This window comes from Nothoprocta perdicaria, unplaced genomic scaffold (genome assembly GCF_003342845.1).
Source record: "Nothoprocta perdicaria isolate Ctin4 unplaced genomic scaffold, notPer1 scaffold_5, whole genome shotgun sequence".
NCBI lineage: Eukaryota > Metazoa > Chordata > Aves > Tinamiformes > Tinamidae > Nothoprocta > Nothoprocta perdicaria.
Window position 1 is genome coordinate 8407405 of NW_020455754.1, and position 15448 is coordinate 8422852.

The 15448-nt window shown below is 59.4% G+C and overlaps 1 protein-coding gene across 1 annotated transcript; it reads left to right on the top strand.

The window, feature by feature from the left end:
• Positions 1 to 11733: 11733 nt before the first annotated feature.
• Positions 11734 to 14737, top strand: ARSI (arylsulfatase family member I). The gene is made up of 2 exons (XM_026047621.1): positions 11734 to 12219; positions 13336 to 14737. The coding sequence occupies exons 1-2, from the start codon at positions 11900 to 11902 to the stop codon at positions 14735 to 14737; spliced, it is 1722 nt and encodes a 573-aa protein (XP_025903406.1). The 5' UTR covers positions 11734 to 11899.
• The last annotated feature ends 711 nt before the right edge of the window (positions 14738 to 15448 follow it).

Consider the following 15448-nt stretch of genomic DNA (forward strand, 5'->3'; position numbering starts at 1 on the left):
TCCGGTGATGAGTCCAGCCAGCTCCCCGGTAACTTCCTCTGTCGCGGCGATGGGAAAGCCCATAGCAGCTCGTGCCAACCCTGATGCCATTGGCTCTTGGTTGGGAGCTGGCTCTGCGTTTCGGGGACACCTCGGCTCTCCAACCAGGGAGCCCGTCCCCTTTTTTTCCCATGGATTGTGGCTTGATTTCAGCCGTCGTTGTCTTGGTGCGTACCAGCGCACGTACTGCTATGGTATATGGGGATTTATATTTGCAAATCCCCTCGCTCCCATCTGTTTCTTAGGCTGTTATTGATAGAAGGAGGAGGGGAAGAAGCGCTTGAGCAGGAACGGGAACGCGGCTGCAGGGGAACAGAGTGTTTCGCTGCGCCCCGCGCTCCTCACAGGCCACTGGGACACATGGCAAGGGGACAGGGACACATGGGGACCGTGTGCTCACGTCCCGTGCACCCTGGCCATGGGTGCTGGGTGTATTTGGCCAGAAGGCGAAAGGAGGGTGTGTGTCCGGGTAACACGGGCTCTGCTCTTGCAGCTGCAGCGTCTTCGCCGAGTTTATCCTCCAAGGAGATTTTTCTGTTTTCTCTTTAAATACTAGAAGTAATTAGATGCTGCTTATGAGTAATCACTTGGACTAAACAGTCTGGTTTCATTTAAAGTGGTCAGGATGAAATGCCTCCTGATTTATTAGGGGAAAAAATATAAAAGGGCTCCTTCTCCTTGGGCCTCGCAGGAGCCCCGCTGAGGAAGAGGGCAGCGGCAGGGTTAAACCCCACCTTTCCTCACCCCATGCCTGGGATTTGCTGTGAAAACATCCCCGGCAAATATTGCCTCCCATGTGCAGGAAGGGCTGGGAGGATGAAAGAGGCACCGGGAACATTGCAAACAAGGCGGATAGGGGCTTGCGGGGGAGCAGATCACCCTGCGCTTCCCTACAGCCCCAAAGCGTCCCGCGAGCGAATCCGAATCCTTGCCACCCATTCCCAGGCCGAGCCTGGAAAGCCTAAAGCCAACGTTAACAACTGAGCGTGCTGAATTTGAAAACGCTGAAAACGGTGACAGTAAATCTGCCTCTGGCTCCAGGCGTTAAGTTGTCCTCAATACCACAAAAATCCCTGCAAATTTTGTGTTGATTATGGTGGCGGGAGCACGCGGCGTTAACGGCACGGAGGTTTCCGGGGCCTCGGAGGAGCCTTTGGTGGGAGAGGGTGGAAGGAACAGACTCCGCTCGGCGCCTTGGGCACATTTTATCAGCTTAGCCGAGCCGTGGGCAGATGGAGCGGTGCAAGTCGGGCAGGGCGAGGAGCTCTTTCCCAACAGGCGTGAGGAGAGGGGAGGAGCGTGGGAATTACAAACGGAGCCCGTCCCGTCCAGGGCGAGGAGCCGCAGCTGGGGAAGGAGGCCCACGGGTGGGAAAGGCACCGCGGGCAAAATCCTGGGGGCTTTGGGCTGCCCTGCCTCCCTGCTGCCCCTTCCCGCAGCGTTCCCCGGCCTGCAGAGGATGCGGGAGCATCCCGGCGCGTCAGGGGGATGAGGTGCCAACTTGCTGCACCCGGCAGAGCCATTCCCATTTTTTTTTCCGTGCATCCTCCGCTCCGGTCACCTAGCAACTGTGCACCAGAGGGCATGGCGGGATTGAGGGATTGTGCTTGGCAGGACCAGGAGCCCCGCCGGCCGCGCGCGGGGGTGACGGCTCTGGGACGGTCCCAGGGCCCCGCGGGAGCCGAGCTCGCTCCGGGGAGCGTCTACGTGCCGCGTGTTCGCGCTGCGCCCTTCCCAAATCCACCCGCCATCCCGGCTGCAGGCCGCTTCCGTGCGCTGCTTCCCGCCGGCGCGAGAATCCCTGCAATATGTTCGCACTCCCTTTGTGCCGTTTCCCAGGGTTTTCCCGTTCCTGCTTTGACCCGGATCCTTGCGCTGATCAGTATCCCCTGTTTTCGTTTATGTCTCAGTGTTTATGGGAGCTGAGTATGGGTTATTCCTTTCCATTTATAGTTTTTAACAAAGCATGATTGGATTTCGTTCCAATCATTTCTCCTCTTGACTAAAATGTTGCTTTTGAAGACCTATTATTAGCAATTTTGTGTAGCTTCTGGATTACTGCGGATAATAATGAATCACCCTCTGCAGTATTGATATAGGTACTCGAAGCCTCCCAACAACCAGCCTGCAAGCTGCGACGGAGCGCGGAAAACCCTCGATGGCGAAGGACGGGCTTAAATCCCAGACCGTTGCTCCGGATCCTGCATCCGCCAAGCACATTTATCCGCCGTATCCCGCGCCGGGTCTCGCTCCGAGCCGGGAGGCCCGGTGCACAAAGGTTGGCTCCGCTCCAGCTCCCATCACCGGCTCGCGCTTTGTAAGGAGGGCACGGAGTCCTGCGCCGATTCCCTCTTCAGGAGGCCTGTTCTCCTCTTGTCCTCCCGCTCTGGCAGCACCGTGGGATTTTGCTTCCAGCCCCCAAATCACCCAAGGGTCATTTGCTCTTCTGAAAAAGAGCAGGTTCCTTCTGGCGGCAGGAACCACTTCTAATCCCACCTGGGAGCTCAAGTTTAGAATGGAGGTCTGGCAAAAGCAGAAATAACTCCTGGATTTTGGAATACGTGTGCTTCTGGAAGGGGGGCGTTTTAATAGACATGCTCTGGAAAACATAGACCTGAGGGTTCATGTTGTTCAGCTAGCAGATGAAGCCTTTTTTTTCCCCTTAAATCCCCTTAAAAAGTGGTTGCTTTGGAGCTGGATTCACCTCCAGCCGCCAAGGCCGTGCAGAATCGTCCGCTTTATTCCCTTCACTGGCTGCCTCCCCACGGCAGCACCACTGCCCGTTTCCCGATTTTCCCTTTTCCCGGGGACCTGCTTTGACTCTGCCCTGAAGCTCTTTCTGCCCGTCGTCCCAAAGGCCCTGGCCGGGGCCGGTTCAAGCTGTGCTTTCCTTGTGGGCAGCCACATTTCTTTGCAGGATCTGGTGGTTTTGCTGTTGCCCCACAGGCAGCTGCTGCCTGCGCCTGAGTAAATACAGCCGGGCCCCTCCGCTGAACTCCTTCCCTGGATAGACCCCGTCCTGCAAAGCTGAGCTGCGAATGAAATATGCTGCCTCTCAAGAAATACTCCTCGAGTTTTCCATTTAAGTGAAGCACTCCAGTGTGTGACCGAGTAAATTCAGCTGATGGAAACTTGTTCTCCTATTATTATTTTGGTCTGTTTCCCATTCAGGAAGGAAGAATCCAATCTCCTCAGTTTAATCCTAGATTTCTTCGCTGGCCGAGCTCGCTGCACGGCTACCAAAGGAAGCCCTGATGCAGCACCACAGTCATCCTGAGCCTCTCCATCCCTCACTCGGCTCTGGAAACCAGACAAGCCTGGGGATTTCAACACAGACCTGCGCTGGCTCGTGCTTGGGAAGCAACAAGGCTGATTTATTATCACATGGGGACAGCAGGGAACGCGTTAAGTATTTGCATCTCTGTCTCTGTATATCTTGCCTTCCACCCTGGTAAAATGACTGTGGGCAACCCGGGCCTTCGAAGAAACTTCAAAGCAGCCGGCACAGCATCTCCTGTTAGCAACGAAGACTGATGAATAATAGAGTGGACCCACCCACTCCTGCTTTCATCTGTCATGTTCTATGGAAATTAAGCCTTTCTCTTACAAGAAGGCAATTTGTGCTCTTGGCATCTTCAGCGAGAACGAGTTCCCAGCTCTCCTGCTCGATTATTAACACCTTTTGTACGAAGGAAGGCCGTGTCCAAACGGGTGGTTTCCCTCCTCTGAAATACTCCCTAATTAGCGATCCAGCCTTGGAGAAGAGTGACCCTAAGGGACAGCGGTGCCTGTCCTGGGGAGCCGCCAGGGGACAAGGCCGGTGGATGAAGGCTGCGGGTGGCCGGGGCTCCCGAGCGCGGCTGGGTGGCTGGGAGCAATTCCTGCCCCTTCTCCTCCCCACCAGCAATTCCTGCCCCTTCTCTGCTCCACTAGCAATTCCTGCCCCTTCTCTGCTCCGCCAGCTCGGTCACCTGTGAAACATCCTCCCCAAAGCGCCGGCTTTGCTTACGCCAAAGCTGAAAACAACCCTTGGAGCTGCGAGGAGAAGCAGCCACCAAAACCAGCTCCACGGGACACTGCGGAAACAGAGCCCGGGTAACAGGCAGCGTTTCCCCCGACGGGTTACAGGTGCACACAGGCAGCTGTGTTTTCCTGTCTCCGAAGTGGGGTTATAAACAAGCCGGGCGATCAGGCCCTGCTGTGGGGTGCCAGGGTGAGAAAGGCTCCTTGTCTGGGGGCAGGTGCCCTGGCGATTGCAGGGCCTCATCTGCTGAATTCCTCGTGCCTTGCCTGGCGGGCAGCGCTCCGGGAGGGATCCTGTCCGCCGGGCCCTCGCATCTCCTGCCAGGTGAAACCCAGACGCCTTTGGAGAGGCCGTGCGTGAAAAGGGAGATGGAAAGCGGGGAAAGGAGGGAGCTGCCGGGGCCGGGAACAGCCGTGGTGAGGGGTGGCCGCTGCCCTGCCGTGCTGCTCCGCGGGACAGGGCTGGGTGCCCTGCAGGCGCCGGGAAGAATCGCTCCTTCTTAGCGAGCCCAGGCTGATGCCAGCACCGTGCTCGCCCGGAGGAGCCAGGAGGTTCTCTCTATCCCATGATGAATCCTGTCAGGAATGAAGGCAGGCGAGGCCAAAACCAATAGGCCAGCGGAGGCAACGTCAGGGTCAGGCGGCGGCCCTGCCAGAAACCAACCATGCCAGACGCTTAAATCCTTCCTTCCGCCGCTTTGGGACCTTCTCTCCTGCTTCAAAGAGGGCCCTTGCCTGCGAGGGAACTGTGGCTTCTTTTCTTCAGCCAAGGTCAGCCCTGCTGAAAGGTGGAGAGGACAGAGCAGCATCTACCCAAAAACCTTTAACCAGGGGAGCCTGGCGGGACCGGGTGGATGCTGAGGACGAGCAGGCCGAGCTCTCCTGCAGGAGCTGCCCAGAGCTGCAAAGCTCCTTGTGCAAAGCTGGACCCCAGCTGCCTTCCCCATGTCCTCCCCAGATCCTATAGGGATTCACATCCAAATTCTGCAAGCCCCAGGGCTCCGCTGGGAACCCGCAGCGGGGAGCTCCGTGTGCGCAGGATTCCCGGATTTTGGGTCTCCTGCTGGAAATGGGGGTCCCGGGGGCAGCACGAGGAGGGCGAGCACCCCGGCAAAGCAGAACACATGCCATAAGGCACGGGAAGCAAGGAGCAGTGCCAAAGGCTCGGGCTCCACTCCAGCTCGCCGGCGCTTCCAAGCAAACACGCCAGGCACTAAAGAGAGGAGAAGGCGACGAGCTGCAGTTTGCTGAGAGCTGGGGTAAGGCGAGGGGAGGAATGTGATAGCAGGGAAGGGGAGCTGATGGACTGAAGTCTGCTGAAGGCAGGAGGGGGAAAAAGAAAACAAATGCATGCAGGAATATGTTTAAGTCATTTCACGGGAGAATTTGCACGATCGTTGAAATGTTTTGGTGACCAAAAATGGAAGAAAAATATAACCTAAGAAAGGAACTGACTCCTATTTAGGGCTTTTATTTCTTATTTTCCTAGTGCCTGGGCAACCAGAAGAGGAGAGAGAAAGGAGACCAGCAGTATTTGATCGGGAACAAACCCTGGCCAAGCCCAACATGTGTTCTTAGAGGCTATGGTTTACATTAGAAAAGGCTCGAACATTGCACTATGGTTTCTAAGTGCTCTTTTATGATGATGATGATGACTTTCAACTGCGCAAATGCTACGAACAGGGGCAGAGGACTGAAAAAGGCCATTCAGTTCCAAGAACAACATCCAGTGTCAGAGGGACGGCCACTCCCCTGCAGCAGGGACCCCTTTCTGCCCCAATAACGCGTTGCCCCCCGTCGCTTGGCCGCTGAGCGTCGCAGGCTGTTGCCGAACAGCGTTTGTTGCTTTTGCAACCGTCGGGGTTGCATAAGCGGCGGCCGACGCAAACTTGCCGCTCGCTCCTCCCTTGGCTCGGGCTCCCGGCGCGAATTAGGGCACTGCAAAAACCTCCGAGTCGCCACAGATCACGGCCGATCCCCGGGGCTGCTGCGGATCTTGCCGCGGCGGTGGCCGCTAGGAAGGCGGCTTCTGCCCACGGGAGGCAGGGAGCCGAGGGGCTCCCCTTGCACGGCTGCTCTCGGCAGGGAGAACGTGCGGCCTTGGATCAAAGCGGGAAAGCAGGACAACCCTTGGGAGCTGTCTGAGGACCCATGGTCCATGAAGAGCTGGCTTGGCTTCAGCACCGTCTTCGGGGCTTGGGCCTGGGGATGCCCTTGGCTGCCCGGAGGCTTTGGCAGAGCAGGGCTCCGTGCACAAGGATGGGTATCCAGAGCCCTTCACCCCTCTCCAGAAGGGCTTGGAAACGCAGCCTCGTTATCTGCGCCGCTTTCCCACTCCAGAACTTTCTCCATATGAAATACTTCAGCAGACAGGGCCCTCTTCCAGCCTCTTTCCCCGCTGTACGAGTTGCTCCCACCGTTGTGTCCAAGGGGGAGAGGGTGTCCGGGCCACCGCGCACCCGAGGCACGGGGCTCCCGCCCTGATCCTTATTTCCCCTTAGACAAAATAACACGCTCTCCCCCTCGCCGGGCCTGTTTGCTTCTTTTCCAGACTTGCCCGGACTCTTTCATCCCGCCAATAAAAAAAGCAAACGCATCACACGCTGGCCGGGCAGAGCGGAAACCCTCCAACATCTGAGAGCCGAACGCAACGCGCTCTGGTTTTGGCGGCCGGGCTGGGCCCCCCCGATGCCCCGTTAGGCCAAATGCCTTGCTCTGAAGAAGCAGAGAGGGGACTTATTAAAAGCCTTTCATATTCCTGCTGCTGAGGTCCCGTTTGGCGGGCGCGGGGCTGCCGAGGGGGAGCGGGGAGCCCGCAGCCTGCAAACAGATTGTGCAATATTTGCCCTGCACAGAGCTGCCATTGTAAAAGCCGCGAGTTCTGCTTTCAATAACCGCTCTGCTCATAATGCCCCATTGAGCGGGGAGAGAAAGGCCGTATTGAGCTCGGAGGGGCTCCGGCCCCGGCAAGGGTTAAAAAGTAAAGAAGAAGGAGGGGGGGAAAAAAAAAGAAAATAAAGATTCGAGGCTTAGGTTTAAACGTTGCTGTGTGGCCCTTATGGTAAATCGCGGCCGCTGGGAAGTATGTGGAGCCTGTTTGCATAACCCGGCTTGCAGCAAGCGCTTTCTGAGCCAAAACACAAGTGCGGCCGGAGCTGAGGGGGGAAGAAGCAGGAAGGACCGCGATTATTTTCATTCTTGCCCCAGGCCACATAAAATTAATTAAAGAAAAGAGCTAATATTCAAATATTTGTTTAGAGAAGCAGCTGTGCAAATGCAAGGGGCTGTGCCAGCTGCAGAGCGTGGGGAGACCTGGCCCAGGCGCCGGGCAGGGTTCGCTGCCTCCGAGCTCACACCGGCGGCAGGGCAGCATCCCTCGCGCTTCTGTGAAGTGCCTGATGCTAAAAAGCACCAGAAAGGACCAGACTGAGCTTGGTCTGATGGCTTTGCTCCTTGATTTCTCAGCTTGCAGGGCCTGGTCTCTGGTGGAAAGCGTCCGTGGGCGCGTGGAAGTGCTCGGTTGGGAGGAAGACGGTGCCTTTCCTCCCTCATGGTCCATGCGTGCAGGTCCGGGAATGCTCTGCCTCCGGAGCCGCTGCCGGTTCCTCCTGCGGGGATTCCCATCATGCTGGAGGAGTAAAAGCACCTGGGAATGGGGCCGGAAGGGAGATGCACTGCTGCCGGCTGGGCGCTGGATGCAGCGGGAGCAGCGGGACAGGCTCCAGCTCCGTGTCCCACCACCAGTTCGGAGCAGCTCCACGGACAGGTGGTGCGAGCGGGTGCTGAACTGGGCGCCCGGGAAGGGGCCGGTCAGGGTCCCCGCGCAGCCAGGGGCCACCTCGGCGTTGTGCAACACCAAGGAGGCTCCTGCCTCTGGAGACATCTCGGAGCAAGGCTGCACAAGTGGCTGCCTTGAATTAATAACAGGCGGCGGGGGCGGAGGGGGTTGCTCCAGGCCCTGAGCACTTTTTCCATTCCGGAGACCTTGTGATGCATTAATCACCCCGCGGCGGCCTCCCAGCCAGCTCGAATTGTCCTGACCCTGGAACTCAGGAGTTGTCATTTCTTCCTCTCCCCGCTCTTTCCCAGCCTTTCCCACCTCCTGTCTCCTCTTAGATGATTTCAGCAAGGCTGGGGCCTGGATAGCCCTTTATCCCATTCTCTCCGAGGCTCTGGAGGGCAGTTTTTCCCCCTGACACTCCCTGCTTTTCATCTTGCTATAGGAGAACCCAGGCTGCGCATCCTCCTCCAGCGGGGACACGTTTGTGTCCCCCAGGGCCTCAGCATCTGTCCCTGTGATTAATGGATTATTAATCCATTAATCCATTAATCCATTAACCCCGCCTGCCAAGCGGGGTCACCACCAGCAAACTTGGCCCTTCCTGGTCTTGTTTTGTGTTTGGGGCAGTGCCTGGCTCCTGCTCTGCCTGGCTCCGGCGGGATGCTCCGAGCTCGGCCGTGCCCGGCCGCCCTCTCCCACACGGCCCTTGCTCTCAGCTGGCTCTGGAACGGCAGCCCGCAGTGCTGGCCGAGACCCGCGGGGCTTTCAGCTCTTGGAAACCTTCCCTGTGCTCTGTGATCCCAGCCCTTTCCTCCCTGGACCACAGGCCAGCCCGGACCCGCCAGGGATCTCCCGGGGGACGTGCCGGTCTGGCTGAGCACAGGTCTGCATTATCAGAACCCGGCCCAACACCCTGTCCATTTTTTCCTGCTTTTTTGCTCTCATTTCTTCCTGCTTTCTCTCTAGAAGCTCTCGCAGACAGGACTCTGCTCCATCACCCCCGTCCTCCATCCGTGGTGGTCCTGGTCCCCAGTCCCGCTAGGCCTGTCCCTGGAGGGGTTTTGCGTGGCCAGGTCCCCCTGCTGCGGTGAGGGGCCCGCATTCCCTTCCTCAGAGGTGGTCTCTGGGCTGCCCCTCTCCCAGCGCGTTCCCGACCCACTCCCGTGCCTGCTTTTCCTCTCCTGCACGTCCCACCCAGCCCACTGCTGTCTATGGCAGATGGGTTCGCTCCGCCAGCCCCAAACTGCGGGCACAATTTATCAGCACCCTGTGCTCGCCTGAGCTCCCTCCCTCTGCCACAGGCAGACTTAGTGCCCCTCAGCCCCGGCCCTTGCCTTTTGCCCTGTCCTTTTCCTTGCAGGGTTCAAAGCAGGCAAGGGAAGGACCTGTGAGTCCCGGTTCTTCTGGCTGTGTAAATGCCAGTGAGCACCATACAGTGAGGAGAACACCCAAGGAGGGGAGCCAGGCTCTGTCCATAGGGACCCAGGGATGTCCTCCCATCAGCAGTTCAGCAGGATCTATAAGAAATCCCCTCCCCAGTTTGGAGAGACTCGTGATGTCAGTGCCTATAGAAATACATTGCATAAAACCCTCCCATTGACTTTGAGCTCCGTCGTGCACCAAGAGCACAAGGCAGCCGCGCTTGCTCGACGGGAGAGGGGAGCGTGGCGGGAAGACAAGGTATTGCGTTTGGAAGAGACACTCACCCAGACCCACTATTCCCTGTCACTGGGCAGGCGCTGTGCGCGTTCCCTGCGGTGACTTGCAGCCCAGGGCAGCCCAAGGGGCTCTGTCCGGCGGGAGCAGTCCATGGGAAGAGCAGGTGGACACCCAGGACCAGGGAATCTGGGGACACCTCTGCTTTCTGAATTGCTCCCCTTCCCCTTCTTTCAGGTCCGGATTTTTCTGGGAGGAAGGAGTTGTTGGAAAGTAAAGAAGTCGGGAGAACTGCAGAAAGGGCTGGAGAGTGGTGGGAAGGAGAGAGAGGAGCAGGCGGAAGGAGTGATTAACCCCCGGGGATGAACCCAGCCTTTCTGAAGGGCTGGACCCAGCCCTGCCCGACTCCTCCGAGCCAGCAGGGATTCCTGCCAGTGGGAAGAGCCGGGGCTCACGTGCAGAAACCAGGCTGCACGTCTGTGCCTCCCCCACGTGCAGCCAGCACCGAGCCCCTGCGCGCAGGGAGCCTTATGGAGCCTCCAGCCTTCCCACTCCTCCGAGGTGCCGGGGATTTCAGCTGAGGAAACTGACGGTGGATGGCGAGGAGGTGGTGGGAGCTCTGGGAGGTGTCAGGGGACGGATGGAGTCTGGAAAGTGCCCAGGAGTCCCAGCAAGGGGGACCTTGGCAGGGGCCTGGTGGCAGAAGAGACCCCAAAGGAAGGGAGCCTGGGGAGGAGGAACCTCCCGCCAAGGAGGGTGAATGTGTCTGATGTTGGCACAATATCCCCCGTCCCAGGCTGCGTAACAAAAGCTGGGGCTGCACGGGGGCCTGATGGTCCCTTCTTGCTCCATGGAAGCTGCTCCTGCGAGGGGAACTGCACAGGGGGGTCTCTGTCCTTCTCCCCAGAGCTCCCCAGAAGCACAAAGGGGCAGCCAGGGCACCCAGGCAGCCCCCTCTTCCCGTACCCCAGCTTCGGAGCAGCATCAGCCCGAGGCCCCTGCTTGGTGCCCAGCCCTGCCTTGGCTGCCCGTGGCCGGGGGCACAAGCGGCGCCTCCCGGCCCCGTGTCCCTCCCCGGGGTGGCCGCAGCGGCCGTGCCCCTCAGTGCCAGCCCTTGGGTGCCGTTACCCGGCTCGGAGGCGTTTGTGCAGCTTCCTCTTGCCTTGCCCGCCTTCTGCTTCGCTCTGTTCCGTTCTCCCGGCGCACGGAGTCGGTGGCAACGCTCCCACGATCCCTCCCGGCACAGCCTGTCCCGCTCCCCTTCCCGGCAGCGCCACGCGGGGCTGCGAGCGCCGACCCCGGGAGGGCCATTCCCACCGTCCCCCCCGAGCTGAGCCCCCTGGGGCAGCGGGGACCCCCGAGGGCGCCCCCAGCTCCGGCCGCGGGCTCTCCGCACGGCGCGCGGAGGAGGGACGTCCCTCCCAGGACCCTGCGAGCTCTGGGTCTTCCCAGCGTTTTCCCGGAGTGGCGGAGCGGGCGGGGAGGGGCCAAGGCCGCAGCTCCCCATAAACCTGGCGGCGGAGCCGGCATCCCGGGCAGATGTTAGGGCTTCCCGCGGGCTCCGCGCGCGCGGCCGCAGGGAGCCCCGTGCCCGCCGCCCCGCGCTGCCCTCGGCAGCTCCCCGGCCAAGCGAGCAGGGACCTTCCCGAGCTCCCGGCAGCCTCGTGAAAGACTCCGGGGCCGCCTCGAGTTAAGAAAAAAGGAAGGAGAGGAGGGAAGGAGGACGAGGTGGGAGGAAAGAAGGAAAAAAAAAATCATGGTGTGGTCTTGCCAAGGAATGTTTTTGGAGCGAATGGTGAGAAAAGGAGACGGCGGCTTTTCCCTGACGGGCGAGGATGAGAACTCAGCACCTCTGGGCTTGAACTTTAGCACCCTCTTCTGCAGGAGTTTAAACAGAAAGATCATCTTATCCTGAGCAAGCCGCTTGGACGGCCGAGCGGGCACAGAGCTGAGCTGCAGGAGAAGCCGGCCACAACTCCAGCAAGGTTTTCATGTGGATTTTAAAAAGAGAAAAAGAAATCACAGCAACAAAAAGCCGGGAAGCCAGAGAGTATTTCTAGCACTTGAGACACGCTGGAGTAGCTCCGGAACTGTTCTTAATAACACGGCAAGGAAACTCATTCTGCAGCGCATGTGTGTGATTGGATCGGCTGGCCGGTTATTTGCTTTTGACTGAAGGCGCCGCAGCCCCGGCGGGAGCCGCTGCTTCTTTGTGTGTGAGCGTCTTCATGGGGACCGCTCCTGCAAACCCCGCTGCGGGCACTGCGGGGAACGTCCCCTAGGCTGGGGGCTGCGCTGGGGGCAGCAACGACCCCCTGCTTGCTCTGCTTCGCTTCACTTCGCTTCGCTCCGCTCTGCTTTGCTGGGGGATGCGGGGACAGTAGCACCCTTGGCCGCACCATGGCTGTCTACGCCCTCACGGGCTTCTCACTGGTCAGTTTGCTCAGCTTTGGCTACTTATCCTGGGACTGGATGAAGCCCGGTTTGGTGGCCGATGTGGCTATGGACCCCACGGAGAAGTCGCTGCCTCCTGCCTTCTCCAGGCCGCCTCACATCGTCTTCATTCTGACCGATGACCAAGGCTACCATGATGTTGGGTATCACGGCTCGGATATCCAAACGCCGACACTGGACAGGCTGGCAGCAGAAGGGGTTAAGTTGGAGAACTATTATATCCAGCCTATCTGCACCCCATCCAGGAGCCAGCTGATAACGGGCAGGTAAGAGAACACTTGTTTCTACCCTGCTGAGGTCCCCCTACATGGGCCTGCTTCTCTCTCTCTCTCAGCTCTTGGAGACGTATCCCCAGTTTGCTGACACTTGTTGCACGTTGCCTCACAGAACAGGCCTCATGCTAGTTTTTCTAGATGATTCTAGATGTCTGCTTGGACAGTGGATTTTTGCACGGTGTGGATAACATGATGTCAGTAATGGTGTGACTCCACGGCAGTGCAGGTGCTTGGGTCGCATCCTCCAGCCCAGCTGAGCTGCTTCCTTAGACACGCGTGTTGTGCTGCAGCTAAGCCCGGCTCTTTGCCCCATCCACCCCTGCCTTGGTGCGTTTGCCTGGGACTCTGAATGCCTGAGTCCTGCTCCTTGTGTTGTCCCAGCTGGGGTGGCCATCACTGTGGTGAATAGCCAGTGTCTGCCCCCTCCCTGGCTCTCCCTGTGATGAGTGTTTCTGGTCCTGAGTGTTGCAAGAAGAAATGGGTGCAGGGTCAATCGTGCTCTGCCAACAGGAGCTGGCGAGGTGTTAAGGAAAGCTCAGGACAGGCTCAAGGAAGGCAGGAGATGTGGTCTCTGCAGCTAGCACACCAGTGACTCCTCAAGGCACATCACCAAGGCCAAAAATGTAGACGTGATTGACCACCAAACTCAGTTTGGGAGAGGGGGGTCTCTGGCCAAGCCTCTGAGGCCACCTGAGGGTGGTGGAGCCCAGCAAGGTCCCAGGAAAGCCCTTTCCTTCCTCCTGGAAGGCTCAAAAGGGAGCCAGGTGTCCCCAGGGCTGGTAAAGCAGAAAGGAGGACGGGATGCATCCGTGTGCAGGTGGGGCACTGCAGACCCCTAGGGATCATTGGGCAACTCTTGCCTGTCCTGCAGGGCTGACCTGACTGCTGGTGGCACCCGGGTTTGGTAGGGAGAGCAGCCCAGTACCCTTCAGGGATGTCTCTTGAGCGTCCTGTCTTCTTTTTTGAACTTTCTGTGGTACTTTCGGATGCACAGACACTTCCCTGCCTCTGGCATGGAGCTTGCTCCGTGGAATTGGGCTTGGAGTGCCCAGTAACCAAAGGGCTGCTCCGCATGAGCTCTCTTTGCTCTTGGTTCTTCTCTGGCAGGTACCAGATCCACACGGGCTTGCAGCACTCCATCATCCGCCCGCGGCAGCCCAACTGCCTGCCCCTGGACCAGGTCACCTTGCCCCAGAAGCTGCAGGAAGCGGGCTACTCCACGCACATGGTGGGCAAGTGGCACCTTGGCTTCTACAAGAAGGAATGCCTGCCCACCCGCCGGGGCTTTGACACCTTCCTGGGCTCCCTGACGGGCAACGTGGACTACTACACCTATGACAACTGCGATGGGCCTGGCGTCTGCGGCTACGACCTGCATGAAGGGGAGAAAGTGGCCTGGGACCAGAGCGGGAAGTACTCGACGTTCCTCTACGCCCAGCGCGTCAGCAAGATCCTGGCGTCCCACAGCCCCAAGGAGCCCATCTTCATCTACGTGGCCTTCCAAGCGGTGCACACGCCTCTGCAGTCGCCCAAGGAGTACATCTACCGCTACCGCTCCATGGGCAACGTGGCGCGCCGCAAGTACGCGGCCATGGTGACGTGCATGGACGAGGCCGTGAAGAACATCACCTGGGCCCTCAAGAAGTACGGCTATTATGACAACAGCGTGATTGTGTTCTCCACCGACAACGGCGGGCAGACCTTCTCCGGGGGGAGCAACTGGCCCCTGCGAGGCCGCAAAGGGACATACTGGGAAGGGGGGGTCCGTGGCATCGGCTTTGTGCACAGTCCCCTGATCAAGCGCAAGCGCCGGACCAGCTGGGCCTTGGTTCACATCACGGACTGGTACCCGACTCTGGTGAGCCTGGCAAGGGGCAACCTGAGCAACGTCCCAGGCCTGGATGGCTACAACGTGTGGCCCGCCATCAGTGAGGGCAAGGAGTCCCCGCGCACCGAAATCCTGCACAACATCGATCCGCTCTACAACCACGCCAAGTACGGCTCCTTGGAGGACGGCTTCGGCATCTGGAACACGGCCGTGCAGGCCTCCATCCGCGTGGGCGAGTGGAAGCTGCTCACGGGCGACCCGGGCTACAGCGACTGGATCCCTCCTCAGACCCTGACCAACTTCCCCGGCAGCTGGTGGAACCTGGAGCGCCTCACGGACGGCCCGCGCAAGTCCCTGTGGCTCTTCAACATCAGTGCCGACCCCTACGAGCGTTACGACCTCTCGGAGCAGCGGCCGGACGTGGTGCGGGCCCTCTTGGGGAGGCTGGTGCACTACAACCGGACGGCCATCCCCGTGCGGTACCCCGCTGAGAACCCCCGCGCTCACCCGGACTTCAACGGCGGCGCCTGGGGGCCCTGGGCCAGCGAGGACGACGCAGAGCAGTGGGAAGGGGGCGGGCAGCCCCTCAGGAACAAGAACAGGAAGAAGAAGTGCAAGATCTGCAAGCTGCGCTCCTTCTTCCGCAAGCTCAACACCAGGCTCATGTCAAACCGCATCTGACGGAGCGTCCCACCAAACGCCCCCCGCCCGGGCGCGCAGCGCGCGCAGGAGCACGCGGGTCTGCAGGCGAGCCAAGCGGCCTGGCGGCACTGCTGAGCACTGACACCCGAGCGTGGGGTGCTGAGCAGTGACACCCGAGCGTGGGGTGCCGAGCACTGACACACGGGTGTGCCGAGCTGGCTTGGCCCGCGCACCGCTCCCTCCAGAGCCTCAGGCCTCCTCTGCAGGACTGCAAGGCAAGCGCAGGCTTTAATTGTGCAGCAGCCCATTGCACCAGCCCCAGGAGCAGAGCGGGGACCCTGGCCGGGCGCCCCGGGTTGCGGGTGCTCCTAAGAGCCCGTGCATTTCCTCACGTTCGGTCTCTTTATAAATGTGCTCTCAGTTCCGCAGCGCTGCCGAGCAGCCGCCTTGTTGGGAGCTTGCAGGGCCGCCCTCATCCCGAAACCACCACGTTTCCCCACGGTCCTTCTTACAGGGACGGATATTCCTGCCTTGCAGACGGCAGACCTGAGAGCGCGGAGGCCGGGCTCAGCCTTCCTGCCCCGTGCTCTGTGCGATGCTGAGACTTCTCCTCTCTGGCTCTGCGTCACTGCTTGGTTTGCTACAAGCGATCATGGACTTGACATTATATATCAATATACATATATACATATATATCTGTCAATATACGTGTATTGACATGTATATATGTCCCTCTCGTGCACACTTGGG